Source organism: Equus asinus, chromosome 9 (genome assembly GCF_041296235.1).
Source record: "Equus asinus isolate D_3611 breed Donkey chromosome 9, EquAss-T2T_v2, whole genome shotgun sequence".
NCBI classification, from domain to species: domain Eukaryota; kingdom Metazoa; phylum Chordata; class Mammalia; order Perissodactyla; family Equidae; genus Equus; species Equus asinus.
In genome coordinates, this window is record NC_091798.1 from 92,586,683 (window position 1) to 92,601,199 (window position 14,517).

General features: G+C 44.7%; 1 protein-coding gene across 6 annotated transcripts in view; it reads left to right on the forward strand.

The window, feature by feature from the left end:
• Window positions 1-9,136, forward strand: part of GCNT4 (glucosaminyl (N-acetyl) transferase 4) — a 31,474-nt gene extending 22,338 nt beyond the window's left edge. For 5 of the 6 annotated variants that reach the window (XM_070517930.1, XM_014830125.3, XM_044778003.2 and 2 more), the window contains exon 2: window positions 1,599-9,135. In XM_070517930.1, the coding sequence (XP_070374031.1) occupies window positions 1,600-2,931 (1,332 nt within the window). In that variant the 5' untranslated portion in view covers window position 1,599 and the 3' untranslated portion in view covers window positions 2,932-9,135. Of the gene's footprint in view, window positions 1-1,598 lie in introns of all 6 variants that reach the window. The other variant, XM_044778001.2, reaches the window with a different exon arrangement.
• Window positions 9,137-14,517: the final 5,381 nt, after the last annotated feature.

The window sequence follows — 14,517 nt, forward strand, 5'->3', positions numbered from 1 at the left end:
TTCTTTGCACACACATGAGCACTTCTGGGTGGGTGTGTTTAAAACTGACAGATACCCCAAACTGTCCCCTCCGTAGTCCCCCGCCACACACACACCTAATCTCAACGAGAGTCAGGTTCTTTTCATTCTAAGAGCTAAATTTCTAGTCCCTGTGAGGCAATGGGGGCTAGCAAAATAAAAAAAATAAGAGAAATGTGCAGGTTTACCAAATTGGTATACCTATACAAAATTTTACAACGTCAACACCTACTTAGCTCCTTTGGGTGTCTGCCCCCTGCTCTTATTTCTGAAGGTGGATGTCTTAGATGTTCAGGCTGCTGTAACGAAGTGCCTCAGACTGAGTGGCTTATAAACAACAGAAATGTATTTCTCACAGTTGTACAGGCTGGGAAGTCCAAGATCAAAGCACAGGCAGATTTGGTGCCTGGTGAGTGATGTGGGCTCGGTGAGTCGAGGAGTCAAAAGAAAGATTTCTTGGACTCTCAAGGTCTGGCAGTAGTGCTCTTTTATTCAGAGAATAGCATGGAGTAGCATGGGGACAGGACCCATGGGCAGTGAAGAGCTGCAGCGTGGGGACAGGACCCATGGGCAGTGAAGACCAGCAATGTGCTGAGGGTAGGGCTAAATTTATAAGGCATGGGTATGTGAGTTATTTCTTTACAAGGCAAAGGAAAGATCATGAAAAAAATCGTTAAAATGGTATCAGTGCAGGTGGGGTCTGGGTATTGGGTGGTCCTGTAACTTTGGATAAGAATCAGATCGGATTAAGTCAGGGCATCCTTTGCTTCCCGGAGGATGATATAGGTCAGTCTGTAGGGCAGGACGCCTTGGGCTTCTCTCCCTGGGGCAGGGGCAGCCTTGATCCTCAGCAGTGAGGGCCGCTTCCTGGTTCATGATGGCAGTCTTCTCACTGTGTCTTCACATGGTGGAAGGGGCAAGGGAGCTCTCTGGGGTCTCTTTATAAGAGCACTAGTCCCATTCGTGAGGGCTCCACTCTCAAGACGTAATCACCCCCCCCCCCCAAAAGCTCCACCTCCTAATACCGTCATATTGAGGATTAGGTTTCAACGTTGGAATTTGGGAGGGGACACAAACATTAAGTCTCCAGCAGGAGGATTCACTGGGCTTTCCCGTCTGACTTCAGACCTGGATCCAATCAGGATCTGAAGGTAGAATCAAGATGAATGTTCCTTTTAGCGTCAGGAGGGTCATTTGCATCTCCAAGCGTCTTTGACGACATCCAATTCTCTAGACCTCTGCCCAGACCAGAGCAATCCCTCCCCAAATATGCTAAGCAGAAATGTAGAAAATTAAGATACTTACCTATATGTTAGGAGCTTACATTATTTTCCATTCTATTTGGTATCCAAGACTTCTCAAAATTAGGTATAGATAACACAGAATACCACAAAATACAGCCGTTCTCCAAATTTCCATTTGCTTATTTCTGAATTCTCTCAAGGGGAAGAACCTTGTTTTATGCGTCTCTGGGCCCAGCATTCTGCCTGCCATGAGGTAGGCACCTAGCAGATTTTGGGTGAACTGAACTAGTTTTCTCTGAATACTTCAACTGAATTATTCATTCTCTCCTCTTCCAGAATGAAGACATTCCGATGTTGTTTTAAATACCCCCTACAGCAGAAAGTTTTTGTCCTGTTTTTAACCCTGTGGCTGTTCTCCTTGTTGAAGCTTCTGAACGTAAGCAGACTCCTCTTCCCTCAGAGAGGCATTTACCTGGTCGAGTACTCCCTGAGTACCTCGCCGTTTGTGAGAAACAGATACACCCAAGTTAAGGGTGAAGCCGGGTATGAAGTTAACTGTTCTGCTGTCTATGAACAGGAGCCTTTGGAAATTGGCAAGAGTCTGGAAATAAGAAGAAGAGACATCATCGACTTGGATGATGATGATGTCGGGGCAATGACCAGTGACTGTGACATTTATCAGACCCTCAGACGGTACCATCAAAAGCTGGTTTCAAGGGAGGAGAAGAGCTTCCCAATAGCCTATTCTTTGGTTGTTCACAAAGACGCTATTATGGTTGAAAGGCTGATCCAGGCCATATACAACCGGCACAACATTTACTGCATCCATTATGACCGAAAGTCACCCGAGGCCTTCAAAGTCGCCATGAACAACCTGGCTAAGTGCTTCTCCAATATCTTCATTGCTTCCAAATTAGAGACTGTGCAATATGCCCACATTTCCAGACTCCAGGCTGATTTAAACTGCTTGTCCGACCTTCTCAGGTCTTCAGTTCAGTGGAAATACGTTATCAACCTGTGTGGGCAAGATTTTCCTTTGAAGTCAAACTTTGAATTAGTGTCAGAGTTGAAGAAACTCAATGGAGCAAATATGTTAGAGACGGTGAAACCCCCTCACAGTAAGATAGAAAGATTCACGTACCGCCACGAACTCAGACAGCTGCCTTACGAATATGTGAAGCTTCCCGTGAGGACGAACGTCTCCAAGGACGCGCCTCCTCATGACATTGAGATATTCGTTGGCAGCGCTTATTTTGTTTTAAGTCGAGCGTTTGTTAAATACGTTTTCAACACCTCCCTCGTCAAAGACTTTTTTGCCTGGTCTGAAGACACCTACTCGCCTGATGAGCATTTTTGGGCGACCTTAATTCGGGTGCCAGGAGTACCTGGAGAGATTTCTCGGTCAGCCCAGGATGTGTCTGACCTGCAGAGTAAGACCCGCCTCGTCAAATGGAACTATCACGAAGGCCTTTTCTACCCCAGGTGCACGGGCTCTCACCTCCGCAGTGTGTGTATCTACGGGGCAGCCGAATTAAGGTGGCTTATAAAAGATGGACATTGGTTTGCTAATAAATTTGATTCTAAGGTGGACCCTGTCTTGATTAAATGCTTGGCAGAAAAGCTTGAAGAACAACAGAGAGAGTGGATCACTTTGTCCTCAGAAAAGTGATTTATGCATGAAAATCCCACAGTCACGTCATGGTAAAATCATGATGGGAGTAAGCTGTCTGATAAGCGGAGTGAACGTGGAGTTGCGTACTACCATGGCCAGGACCATCTGAGCTTACCCTTCTGGGGCCGGAAGGGTGTCTGTGATTCCATGCACAAGGGAAAGTGACCTAGCCTTGGGTGACAATTACCCTGCAGTTGGTTGGGTGTTTTTATGTTGGTTTTTGCTGATAATCTCACTGAGCTAAATCAGAGATCTTAAATGATTAGTCATTAGATATTTATTGAGCTCCTGCTCTTTGCCAGGCACTTTTTTAGAAACATGTAGGAATTGGATCCAAGTTTCTTGAGTTGTACAACACTCTCCCTCAAGGAGGTGTGGCTTACCCTAATGACACAGCAGCCTAGTGTCTTAAGTCCTCCGCATGACAGGGCTCTGCTGGAGCTTTGAAGGGTATGGTAATCATACAGCCATGGAAACCACCCATCTCAGAGCAGCGTTGTAAGTACACTGACCAATGCTCCACTTGTCTCTTCATTCAGCTCCCTTGACTTTTCGTAACGGTTAGAATATTACAAGGAGAGACTCCACTACCTCAGAAAAGCTCAGAGGATTTGCCCAGTTTCCTACTTGGCTAAGCACAGTCGACCATTTGGTGCCTCACTGGTTCAGTTCAGGGTCGGGAGACTGTGGTGGGGCATTTATAGTGTGTGAATGTTAGCGAGGCCCTGCGGGGTGGGTAGGAGATGGGACAGATGATGCCTGAAGAGGAACAAAGATTTGTATGACTTTTGCGTCGTGTTCTACAATGGTGCCGTGAATGGCCTCCTTTTTAATTCAACTCTTTCTTTAAAACATGTTTACTGATTAAAAATAAGAAATGACTAGTAGTCCAAAGTGTCACACTCCAGAACATTGAACCTACGTCTTCCAGTTCATGAATTATCGTTATACATGAGTTTCTTTACAATGGAATTAGTATAATTTTGCTTTATGGAACTAACAAGCTAAGAGTCAGTAAATTTTCTTGACAGTGTTCTGTGAAACATGATAGCTTTCTAAATTAATTATTATGATCATTTAAAATTTTTTCTTCTCCAACATCTATCCAAGTGGAATCCAAATGTAAAATTATAAAAGTTCTAAGTTATTTGCAGTCTTCTTCTCAGCCTAAATCCGGAGAGAAAAATGCTAATTTTCTTAAGGACATAGCAAGAATATTCATTAAAGATATTTTGTAAAACCTATACCTTAGAAAACTACCAAATGAGTCAAATATACACAAATACATACGTACATATATATATTGCTGAGGAAGATTCACCCTGAGCTAACATCTGTGCCAGCCTTCCTCTACTTTATATGTGGCTTGCTGCCACAGCATGGCTGAGTGGAGTAGGTCCACACCCGGGATCTGAACCCACGAACCCCGGGCTGCTGAAGTGGAGCGCACCGAACTCAACCATTAGGCCATGGGGCTGGCCCCCAAATATACATGTATTTTAATGTAACTGTTTTGTGCTGGAGGTGAAATGGGACAGGAATGGGGTCCTGAGAACAGGCTATAATCATTTTATGTCTCTTGGGAAATTGTGGAACTCGTAAAAATTTCTTGGTGATGTTATGTTTCGATGTCAGCCTCAGTAACTATGTAAGGATGTCGTAATCAAGGCCAATATGAGACTCTTTGGAAGACTGAAGTATTTAAATATTTTTTTAAATGTCTCTTCTACGTGTGAAATGTACTTTGCTTGTTTGCAAGTTTATGATATTAACTGCCAAGTGGGCACCACTTCTCTCCGTTTCTTCTTCTCTTGAACCCATTTTTCTTCCTTTTTTTCCCTACCCCCTTCAAATTACTTCATTCTTCAGAAAACAGGTATTACCAAGCTCCTGTTCCTAAAGATGAGTAACTGTTGGAGAGAGCTAAGTTCTGCAGAGCATCCTTACTGTTCGCCAGTGTGTGACCATGACAAGCCTCGGTCACCTTGGTCTCCAGGAGCCTCCGTTTTCTGGTGTTGGAAGTGAGCAGTTGGTTGCCTGTCCTGGCTTCCTCGCGAGTTTTTTGTAGAATCAATGGAAATAGTTTATGAAGTAGTTTGAAAATCCATACAAACCATTGAAATGTCAGGGAGCAGTCTTATTATAAGGCAAATATAGAACCAACCCCATGTGAGACTTAACATTTACCTTTTCTGAAAAACCTTCGAGATGTGAAAAGAAGCCACAATTGCAGGGTCCACTTCCGTAACTGAATCCAGGTACGAAGAAACCCCTGTCACCATATCTAGGGTTCTTTCTAAGCCGCTAGAATGAGCAGGTTGGTCCAGGGGCAGAGATGGGAGTTGGGGTAGAAATACTTCTCCAGCCATCATGGCTTAAAGACGCAAGGTCCTATTGAAATCTTGGTGTTTATGCCTCTGGTCTTCAGACTAAGTGTAAATGCTGAAAGTGAACACCGACCTCCTGGTCCAGGGTCTGGCCTCCTGGTGAGAAATGAGTCTATCCCTCGTTTATCGGGAAACTTTCCAGTTGTTAATCGGTTTAATGCCGTATTCAAATGAAACACGTCTCCGTGAAGAGGTGGCAGTGCCTTCCTTTCCCCATTGACATGTTTCTTGGGATCCAGTTCCTGACCTTTCAGGGAGCTTCTCAGATTACTCTCTTGCCTTGGGAATCCTACAGGTTCCCTGCCTGCCTTCAAACCGCCCTATACCTGATGCTTCTCTAAAACCTTTTGGTACAATTCCCTCTGGTCTGGAGAATGTTCTGCGTGTGTGTTTTATAATTATTCTTTGCATAGTATTTATTGAATCTAGACTCTAACTTATTTGGCAATGACACCAGGACCTTGGAGTTTGTAAATTGTATTAATAATAACGAAAGAGCTACTTATATCTAATTATGTGAACAATCTACTGTAATATTATAATAAAGACCAGTATTGCTGCTATTTTTAATATTTTGGTTAAGTGAAATATATGTATAAATAAAATGTTTAAATTTAGAAAGTTAAATTTGAAGATTTCTCTTGCCTTCCAGAATGTGAATATTATGCATACATATATGTTTATTTTTAGACATATTTCATAGTAAACAAAAATGACAGTCTTCTTTGGGAATGTAAAGCGAAGGTATCCTATGTATGTTCAACTGTTGTTGGTGCTGTTGATGAGGATGGAATGAGTTTAAATTTTTTTTTTAACATTTTTATCAGCGGATCTCTAAATCTCCTATTTTGTGCGTTTCTTTTTTACTGTTCTCGAAAGTCGTCTTTCCCCATGATGTGAGTTTTAAATAACTGGTGTTGCATTTCTGTGTTGCGCCGCGACAAGATGTTGATTCTCCAGTGTCGTAGACCCAAATGTGCTCCCAAACCAAAGCCCGGCATCTGTGCCGTTTCCTTCCTCTGGTTGTGCTGGTTCCCCACAAAGACTCTTTCCGTTGATGACTCTTGCCCAGCATTTGAAGAGCGCAGTTAAGTTCACTTCGGAATGACAGAATATAGGCACACAGCTTGAGTAGTTCAATTTGAAAGACTCTTCCAGGATTTCTGTCTTCATTCTCCTTCAGATCGGCTTCTCCTCTAAGGTTATCTAGATAAATGTTCTTGTTTACTTGGTTACTTTAGGGAGGTTAGTTCTTAGTAGTGGAGGTTGACCTCTTTATCTCAGGTCCCTCTGTCCCTGGAAAACCAAGATTCTTTCTCTGCCTGCACCAGGGCTCCTGCCAGGGTTGTGAGCTCCATGGACACAGGAGCCTGGCTGCCCCGGTGTCCTCAGGCCTCGTTGGTGGGGGACTCCTCCCGAGCTTCCTGCTGTCCTGGGTAACAGCTCCTTTTCTAGCTCTCCTAGGCTGAGGACTATTTGGCATCTCTGATCCCACGCCCCCATCCCACCCTGAAAACCCCCCTGGCCAGTGTTTTCCTTTCGCCCTTTCTAAAGCCATAGTGGTCACCAGCCTCCCCAGCTGGCAAGCTGTCTGCGTGTCATGCTCATCAATTACAATCCGTCTCAAGGAGGAAGGCCATTTTGGGAATCTTTAACTTCATAAAAATTAACATCTACTCTTAACCTGTGGTTAACGCTCACTCTTGCCAAGCTGGATAACCACACAAATCCACAAGAATCTCATGGAAGAAGTGGAACTTTTCTTGGTAGCAGTCGTGGCAGGATGGGTAGGTATGCGGCATCATATTAAACACCTGTAAGCTTGATTCCGAGATAAGCAATTCCCTGTTTTTTTATTCCGTTTGGTGTCTACAGATCTACTGTAGATCTACACTGGGACAGTTGGCTTCTAGTTTCATGAAACTGATGATGAGGAAACCCTGGAGAGAGAGAGTAGATGGTTGCAAATTTATTCCTGCTACTGCAAAAATATTCCTCTGTCATTGATGCATAACAAACAGCTTGAGCTTTGCTTCAAAGACGTGATTGGTGTGGCAGCCCACCCGGGTGCATAAAACCCTGGGGGGCACCATTCACAAGACCTCAGATGTGGCCTTCACACAGCAGCATCGTCCCTCCGGGGAGCACCCTGATGGAGCCATGCCGGGGACAAGTAGCCAGAAAAGAACCTGAGGAAGAGTCCTGGGCAGTGACTTGGGTCAATTTATTTTATTCTGTTGTTGTAGCCGTTGTTTCTTACAGAACAGTAAAGGAAATTGAAACCAACTGTTTGTATTCATAATTCTAACCTCCTGATGCAATTGTTGTCATTCTCTGAACGTCTTCCCCTCTTAGCCATATCCATGTGTGTTTTTTCCCTCTCTTCCCACTGCCAATATATCTGCAACCACTTTGCCGTGTTGCTCCGTGCTTTTTATGGCATCTGATGGTCACGCCATAGTTCACTCAGCCGTTCCTTATTGAGGGAAGTTTGGATAGTAAGCTACTTAACCTTTTTTTTTCTGTCGTAAATAAGTGCTGTGAAGAGCTTTCTACATACAGCTTCTCCTTTCCTTGACTCATTTCCTTAAGATGCATTTCCAAGAGAGGAATTGTGGTCCCGAAGACAATGGGCTTTTGCTGTTTTTTTCCCCAATTGCTTGTCATATATGTTACAATCCCCCTCTCAAGGAATTGTGTAGGACACAGTTGGTGTGTGTCAACCGCAGCTCAACCTCTGTGAAATAAATTGTCCTTGTTCTGATAAGTGGATATTCTGATTCTTGAAGTAAGCAAAGGCCTTTGCTTCAAGCAAGGGTGCAGCCATTCTTTTAACAGATCAGAGATGGTGTTTTAATGTGTGGTTAGTGAAGAGCTCTTTCAGAGTAATATTCTCAAAGGTTTGACTTTGATGACTGACTCCATTCCAGGAAGGATCTAAAGGCTGCTGGACCCTTCTAGTGTCAGTTCTCCCTGGCTTATGTGGTTTTATTCTGAGCAACAATATGACCAACTGTTCATTCTCAGCTTTCCTTTCATCTAGGGGTAGCAAACGAGAACAAGCAGAAGTCGTTGGATGGGGCATCTGTGAACACACTTAAAGCTGACTTACCTAACCTGCCTTCCCTGCATCTCCCTTACTTTTTCTTACTACCTGGAATGTGTTTGTAATAGCTGGAATTTCAGCAGCCATTTTAAAACCATGAGCATGCAAGTTATTTGGGAAGGATAGAGTAAACATGACATTTGAACCGTTCCAAACTACTTACCTCCAGTCTTCTTTTATGGGAGAAAGAACTGATGTGTCCTTTAAGCCACTATTATCTCAGGTCTCTATTAATAACAGTGGAACATGATCCCTAACTTATACAATGTTTTTCTGGGACAGTGGTTTTCAAGCTTTGGTCTGCATCAGAATCACCTAGAAGCCTTGTTGAAACATGGATTGCTTCCCCTTCCCCCTACTTTCTCCTTAAGTGGTGTGGGTGCAGGCAGAGGAGAACTGGCATCTTTAACAAGTTCCCAGGTGAGGCTGATGCTGCTCTGGACCACATCTTGAGAACCGCTGTGAGGACATCTTTCCTGCAAACTATTTCTTCAACGTTGTAAACCTTAGGCCAAGTTAAGTTAGCGTTTAGAGAGCTCCAAATACTGCACTATGCCTACAAACCTTCAGATCCTAAAATGCTTTGGTCAGAAGTCCAGGAAATATTCTATATGTTCTCTCTACATTGTTGAAGAGGTGGCTATCTATATTTTCTGGTAATGACTGAAGTTGATACATTTCCATAACTATATGTCCTCCTAAAATTATTTTCAAGCACACTACTGCCTTGTTTGGAACGATTTCATAAAATGTAATAAAAACAAATGAATTTTGGGGGTGCAGTTAACCTGAAATGATGGTGGTGGAGCCCCAAGTACAGGCCTATGTGTTAATTCTATTAAACAAAGATGCTTGCTGGTGAGACAGACGCTACCCAGATGGAATTTTTCATGAGCATTTCAGTGTGACGGTCCCCAAAAATTAGAGACTGAAACAGAGCCACATCATTCCAACTCTTCACTATTTCAAGCTGTTGCAGGAATGCCAATGTAAAACAGAGTTATGTGTCATCTCATAAATGCTTTCAAGTTTTTACTTCAACCATAAGTAGATACTCAAAAAAAATTGGACCAGGAAAACTCAGCAAAGAGTATCTGCCTAAGGGAAATTCCCTTTTTTAGAGTGTTTTCGATTACTTTGTTTTAAATAGCAACATGAAACAGGTAAGTTTCATTGCAATAATGCCACCCATGATTTAATTGTCTTAATGGCTACTAATTATTTTTTATTCAGGGATTATTATTAGTCCAGTTTTCCAGGTAGTTTCACTAATTGTTGTTGGGAAGGCCTTTTCTGCAGGAAATAGGGACCGTTTCCTATTCCAGGAAACATGGAAAGAGGAGAAGGGGATCCCTGGGGCGATAGTGAAGGGACACCCCAGGATGAGAGCTGGGTACCAACAGGGGCGGCAGCCAGTCCAGAATGAAGTAGGTCAAAACCTCAGAGATTTCTTCAGGATGATGAACATATAGAATACCTCATAAATCTGAATTATTTATTTAGAGGCGAATTAGACCAAGAAAGAATTAGGGAATGAATGTCAGAGAAAATTATGAACTCAAAGGAGAACAAAGAAGTGGTACAGCTGTGGCTCAGCTCGGTACTGTTTCCATGGCCATAATCAGCTACTGTGAGCCATGTAATATTTAACACGTAAACGTTATATATTGATCTAATCGACATGATACTGATAGAATTTATTGGCAGCTTGGAGGAATAGAAAAGATGAATTAGTGGGATGGGGAGTGTGGGTGTGTGAAAAACATCAAAATCACCTCCCACGGTGGGAATCAATAATTAATGCCTAAAACTGTAAAATCCAGGATAGCAATATAAGGATGTCATTTGCATACGTGGAAGGAAAACCAAAAGAACGGATTCAGAGAGTGGAAACTAGTTGCCTATGAGGAAGGGAAATGGGGGAAGAGATGGAAACTGCTGATTATTATTTTTTTCAACAAGCCTTGCAACCTGTTCTATAAACTTTAAAATAAAACCCAGGACAAAGGAAAACAAAACCACAAACAACTGGGAAGGAAAACGACATGGTCTTGATCAAAGACTGCTTGTAATCTAACAGCTAGTGCAAAAGACCAGAAACCTTCTAGGGGTGCCTATCGTTTCTGTCTGCTCAGCACTTCTGCCTCCTTTGAGTCTTCAGACCATAGCCTTCCTGGCTACAGAGGCGGCCAGGTGACCCAGGGTGGGCAAGTTCCAGGCCCTCACAGCCACAGTGATTGGTCTAAGGAATGGCACATGACCTAAACTAGGCCAGTCAGGCATCCTGGGACTTTCCAAATTCCTGCCATGGGATAGGAACCTGTTGTTCCTCTCTGATCACAAAACTCAAGGATATGGGCCTACTGGCCATGGGAAGCTCTCTCCCCCGCCACCTGGACAAGTTCGTATTGGCCAATGAAGTTAAAGTGCCGAAAGGAACCCAGAAGAAATAGAGCAGGACGGAGAGGATCCTCCCGGTATTCCAGGCAGTGGATCCAGCCTTTCCTGAGACCAGCTCCGCCCTGCCCCCAGTCGGTTACGCAGCCCAGGTGCATCCCTCCTGTTGTTTAAGCAAGATCGAACTGGGTTTCTTTCGGTTGTGGTCAGAAAGACTGACTAATACACTGTCACACCATCAAACAAAACTTTAATTTTACTATGGAAAGTTTCAGACGAGCACAAAAGTAGAGAGAACGGCGTATTGAATCCCATGAATCACCAGCCTCACAATTATTAACACTTGACAATCTTATTTCATCGTCTATTCCTCCAGCCTTTTTAAAAGAAAACCCCAGACGTCACATTATTCACTTAGGCCCTGCACTCTATCTGTGCTTTGTGCTCGGGTCCTGCTGAGCATGAAGCACCAGACAAATGCCTGTTCTATCTATGTCTGAGCCATATGGAATTGCTGTTTTTGTAGGTCAGAGTGGTCAAATATTGGCAATGTTAGATGGCCTGACCTATACTTCAATATGAATCCAATCTAACTGCTAAGTACTTTTTTTTTTTTACATAACCACCATGGCATCACACCTAACAAAATTACCAATAAGTCCTTAATAGCTAACACTGAGTCCATTTTCAAAATTTCTCAATTGTATCAAATGTGTCTTTGTACCCACCATTTGTTTAAATCAGGATCCAAACAAGGTCTGCACACTGATTTGGTTAAAATAACTTCTTAAGTGTTCTCACTCTCATTTAGCACTCTTGAAGAAACCGGCACAGGTAACACGCAGTGGGAGACAATCCTCAAACGGAACAAGTCAGGAGAATCTGGTTCCAGCTCCTTGTGTGTGTTATTTAATATGCACGAGTATTATGTTAAATACTAGACCATATGTATGTGTGCACATGTACCACTGTGCCAGGCCCAGTGCTCTTTGCTCTGCATCCTTTCTGCTTCACCCTAATGGGGTGGTTGCCAGGATCGTCCTTATTTTGTGGATGAGGAAAGACCCCATGGAGGTGGGCTGACCTGCCCGGGGTCACCAGCTAGTCAATGGCAGAGCTGAGGTTGGAATTCAGGCTGTGAGGCTGCAAAGGCCCAGCTCTTAGTGCTGTTCTCCCCCTGTGCTTTACGCTCCAGTCCTAGTGAGCAGGAGAGCGCCAGACACATGCCTGTTATTATTCCCCAAGGGACAGAAATCTTGTAGAGAAAGAGGCAACCGGAACTATGGAAGGGAACAGTAAGCCCAGGCTGACGGACTCATCCATGTGACGCTGGGGGAGCTGGTATTTGGGACCATCCATTGCATTTCCTCCCCGTAGTCATCTGCTCCCCGGCATTCCTGTTTGAATCCGCCAGCCTCACAGTGGTCTCCTCCTACCCCGGAACTGACCACCTCTGCCCTTCCTCCCCTCACTTCCTTACCCCCAGGGTTGTTCCTCTTGGTCTCCTGCTTTATCTGCTTTTCCACTCAAGTCTCTTTCGCCTGCTTCCAACCCCAGCTTCCAAGCTAAACCCAACTCTTCAATTATAACTTACTCAATTAGATCATTTTTGACTCTGGTGGACCCTGAAGCTAATGAACCCAGGATCAGTGTTTCAGACTAAAGGACCCAAGCCTCTCCCCATGCGGACGCATCTAATTCCCTCTGTCAGATCTCCATGCTACCCTCGGGGAGTCACAGCAGGCCCCCCATCTCTGCCGGCGGCCTTGGGCTTCTCCGCTCCATCATGTGGTCAACAGGATGCCCGGCTCACTCAGCACTCCCCACAGTCTGCTTTGTGAGGACAACCATAATGGAGGGTGCAGGAGGATGGTCTGCTCGGTGCTTCTCAAACTGCAGTGTGCAGAGAAATCACCCGTGGATCTTGCTAAAATGCAAACTCTGAGTCCATAGGTCTAGGGTAGCGCCCGAGATGCCGCCTTGCTGACAAGCTCCCAGGTGGTGCCAATGCCACCAGTCCGTGGGCCACCCTTTGAGTAGCAAGAATCTTGATCACTGGTTCTTGACACCAGTTGCACATCAGAACCCCTCCTAAGCTCCTTCTAATTGGGAGAGACCCCAGTGCAGGGAGTTATAAGAATTCTCCAGGGGTCTCTAATGCACAATCGGAGCTGAAAACCACCAGTGGGGAGGCTGGAGCGGCACAGGAATTGGGTGGCCAGTTGGCTGAATCCCTGGCCAGAGGGAAGAACTGGGGTGGCCGCGGAAGTTGGCGCTCCTGGCTCCTAGGTGCCTTTGCTCCTTGTGCTTCCCCCCTCTCCTCGCTGCCCCTCACCTTTTCTCCCTCTTTTATTTCCCCCCTCCCAATCCATCCCCTTCCTAAATCATCGTCTGCACAAGCAGAAAATCAACAACTCTTAGATGCCTCAGAGGCCTGAGGTCACAAGGCAACCATCCTCCTGAAAATGGGAGAGGTGGGCAAATGCAGAGAACCACAGCTTACCGGAGCACAAGCCCCAGCGGGAGCCGGTACGGGAAGGGAGAGCACTTCACCTGTAAACGCCAAACTGCTGGAGGCTTGGTGTGGAGGAGCTTGAGAGTTAAAAATCCCAGGGGGGAGGAGGCGGATGGGGGCACTTCTAGGGGACCCCTACACTTCTGTTTATCCTCAGGAGCCCTGCCAGATTCTCAGGGTGAAGACAGGAGAATAGTCCCCTCATGCTTCCCCTAGAAAAAGATGTTGGAACTAAAGAATAACATTAAAGTTGAGCAAGCATGCAGGTCAGCACCGTCAGCGATGAGGTATTATGTGCTAGATGCTGGGGATGGAAGATGAGTCAGACTGGCTCCCTCTCCTCCAGGAACTCATGGTCTAGTGGGAAATGATATGTGGACACAACGATGCCAGAGATGGAGAGTTGCTGCCCCTCGTATCTCATCTTGACTTCTTCCATAGCGATAGAACTCTCCTCTTCAGCTGAGCACATGCTTCCCGGAATAAAGATTGTATTTCCCAGCCTTCCTCGAGACGTAGGTGTGGTCACGTGACAAAGTGCTGGCCAGTGGGATGTACTGGAAGTTTTATGTGCGACTTTCTGAGAAGTGTCCCTAAATTGAGTGCATGTCTAAGCCCTTACCCCCACAACTATGAATATGAGCTTATTTGGAGAAAGGTTTTCACAGACGTGATCAAGCTCAGGATCTGGAGGTGGATCACCCTGGACACGAGGCAGCCACGCTCCGTCTCCGTTTTCTCTTTCCTGCTGGCTGGAAAGCAGATAGAACAGCTGGACTGAAGGAGACATCTTAGCTAATGAGGTGGAAGCCTCAACCCAGAGCCTGGGGCCTGGTGATTGCGGAGTCCACGTCTATGTAAACCGAGAGAGAAAGAGAATGCTAATTTGGTCAAGCCTTTGTGATTTTTGGATTTCTGTCTCTTGTAGCAGAAACTTTTGCTAACAAATATAGCAACTAACCACAAAAAATTTCTTTTTAGACCCCTCGTGGATATTCAAAATATAAAACAACATATTAGGTAAGTTCTATTTCACTTACAATAAAATATAAACTCCTTTAAAAGGTCACAAAGGCCCTGTGTGATCTGCCCCCTGTCTGCTTGTCCAGTCTCATCTTATGCCACTTCTCTCTAGCTTGGCACATGGTGTATTTAAGCCTTTATGCACGCATTCTTTC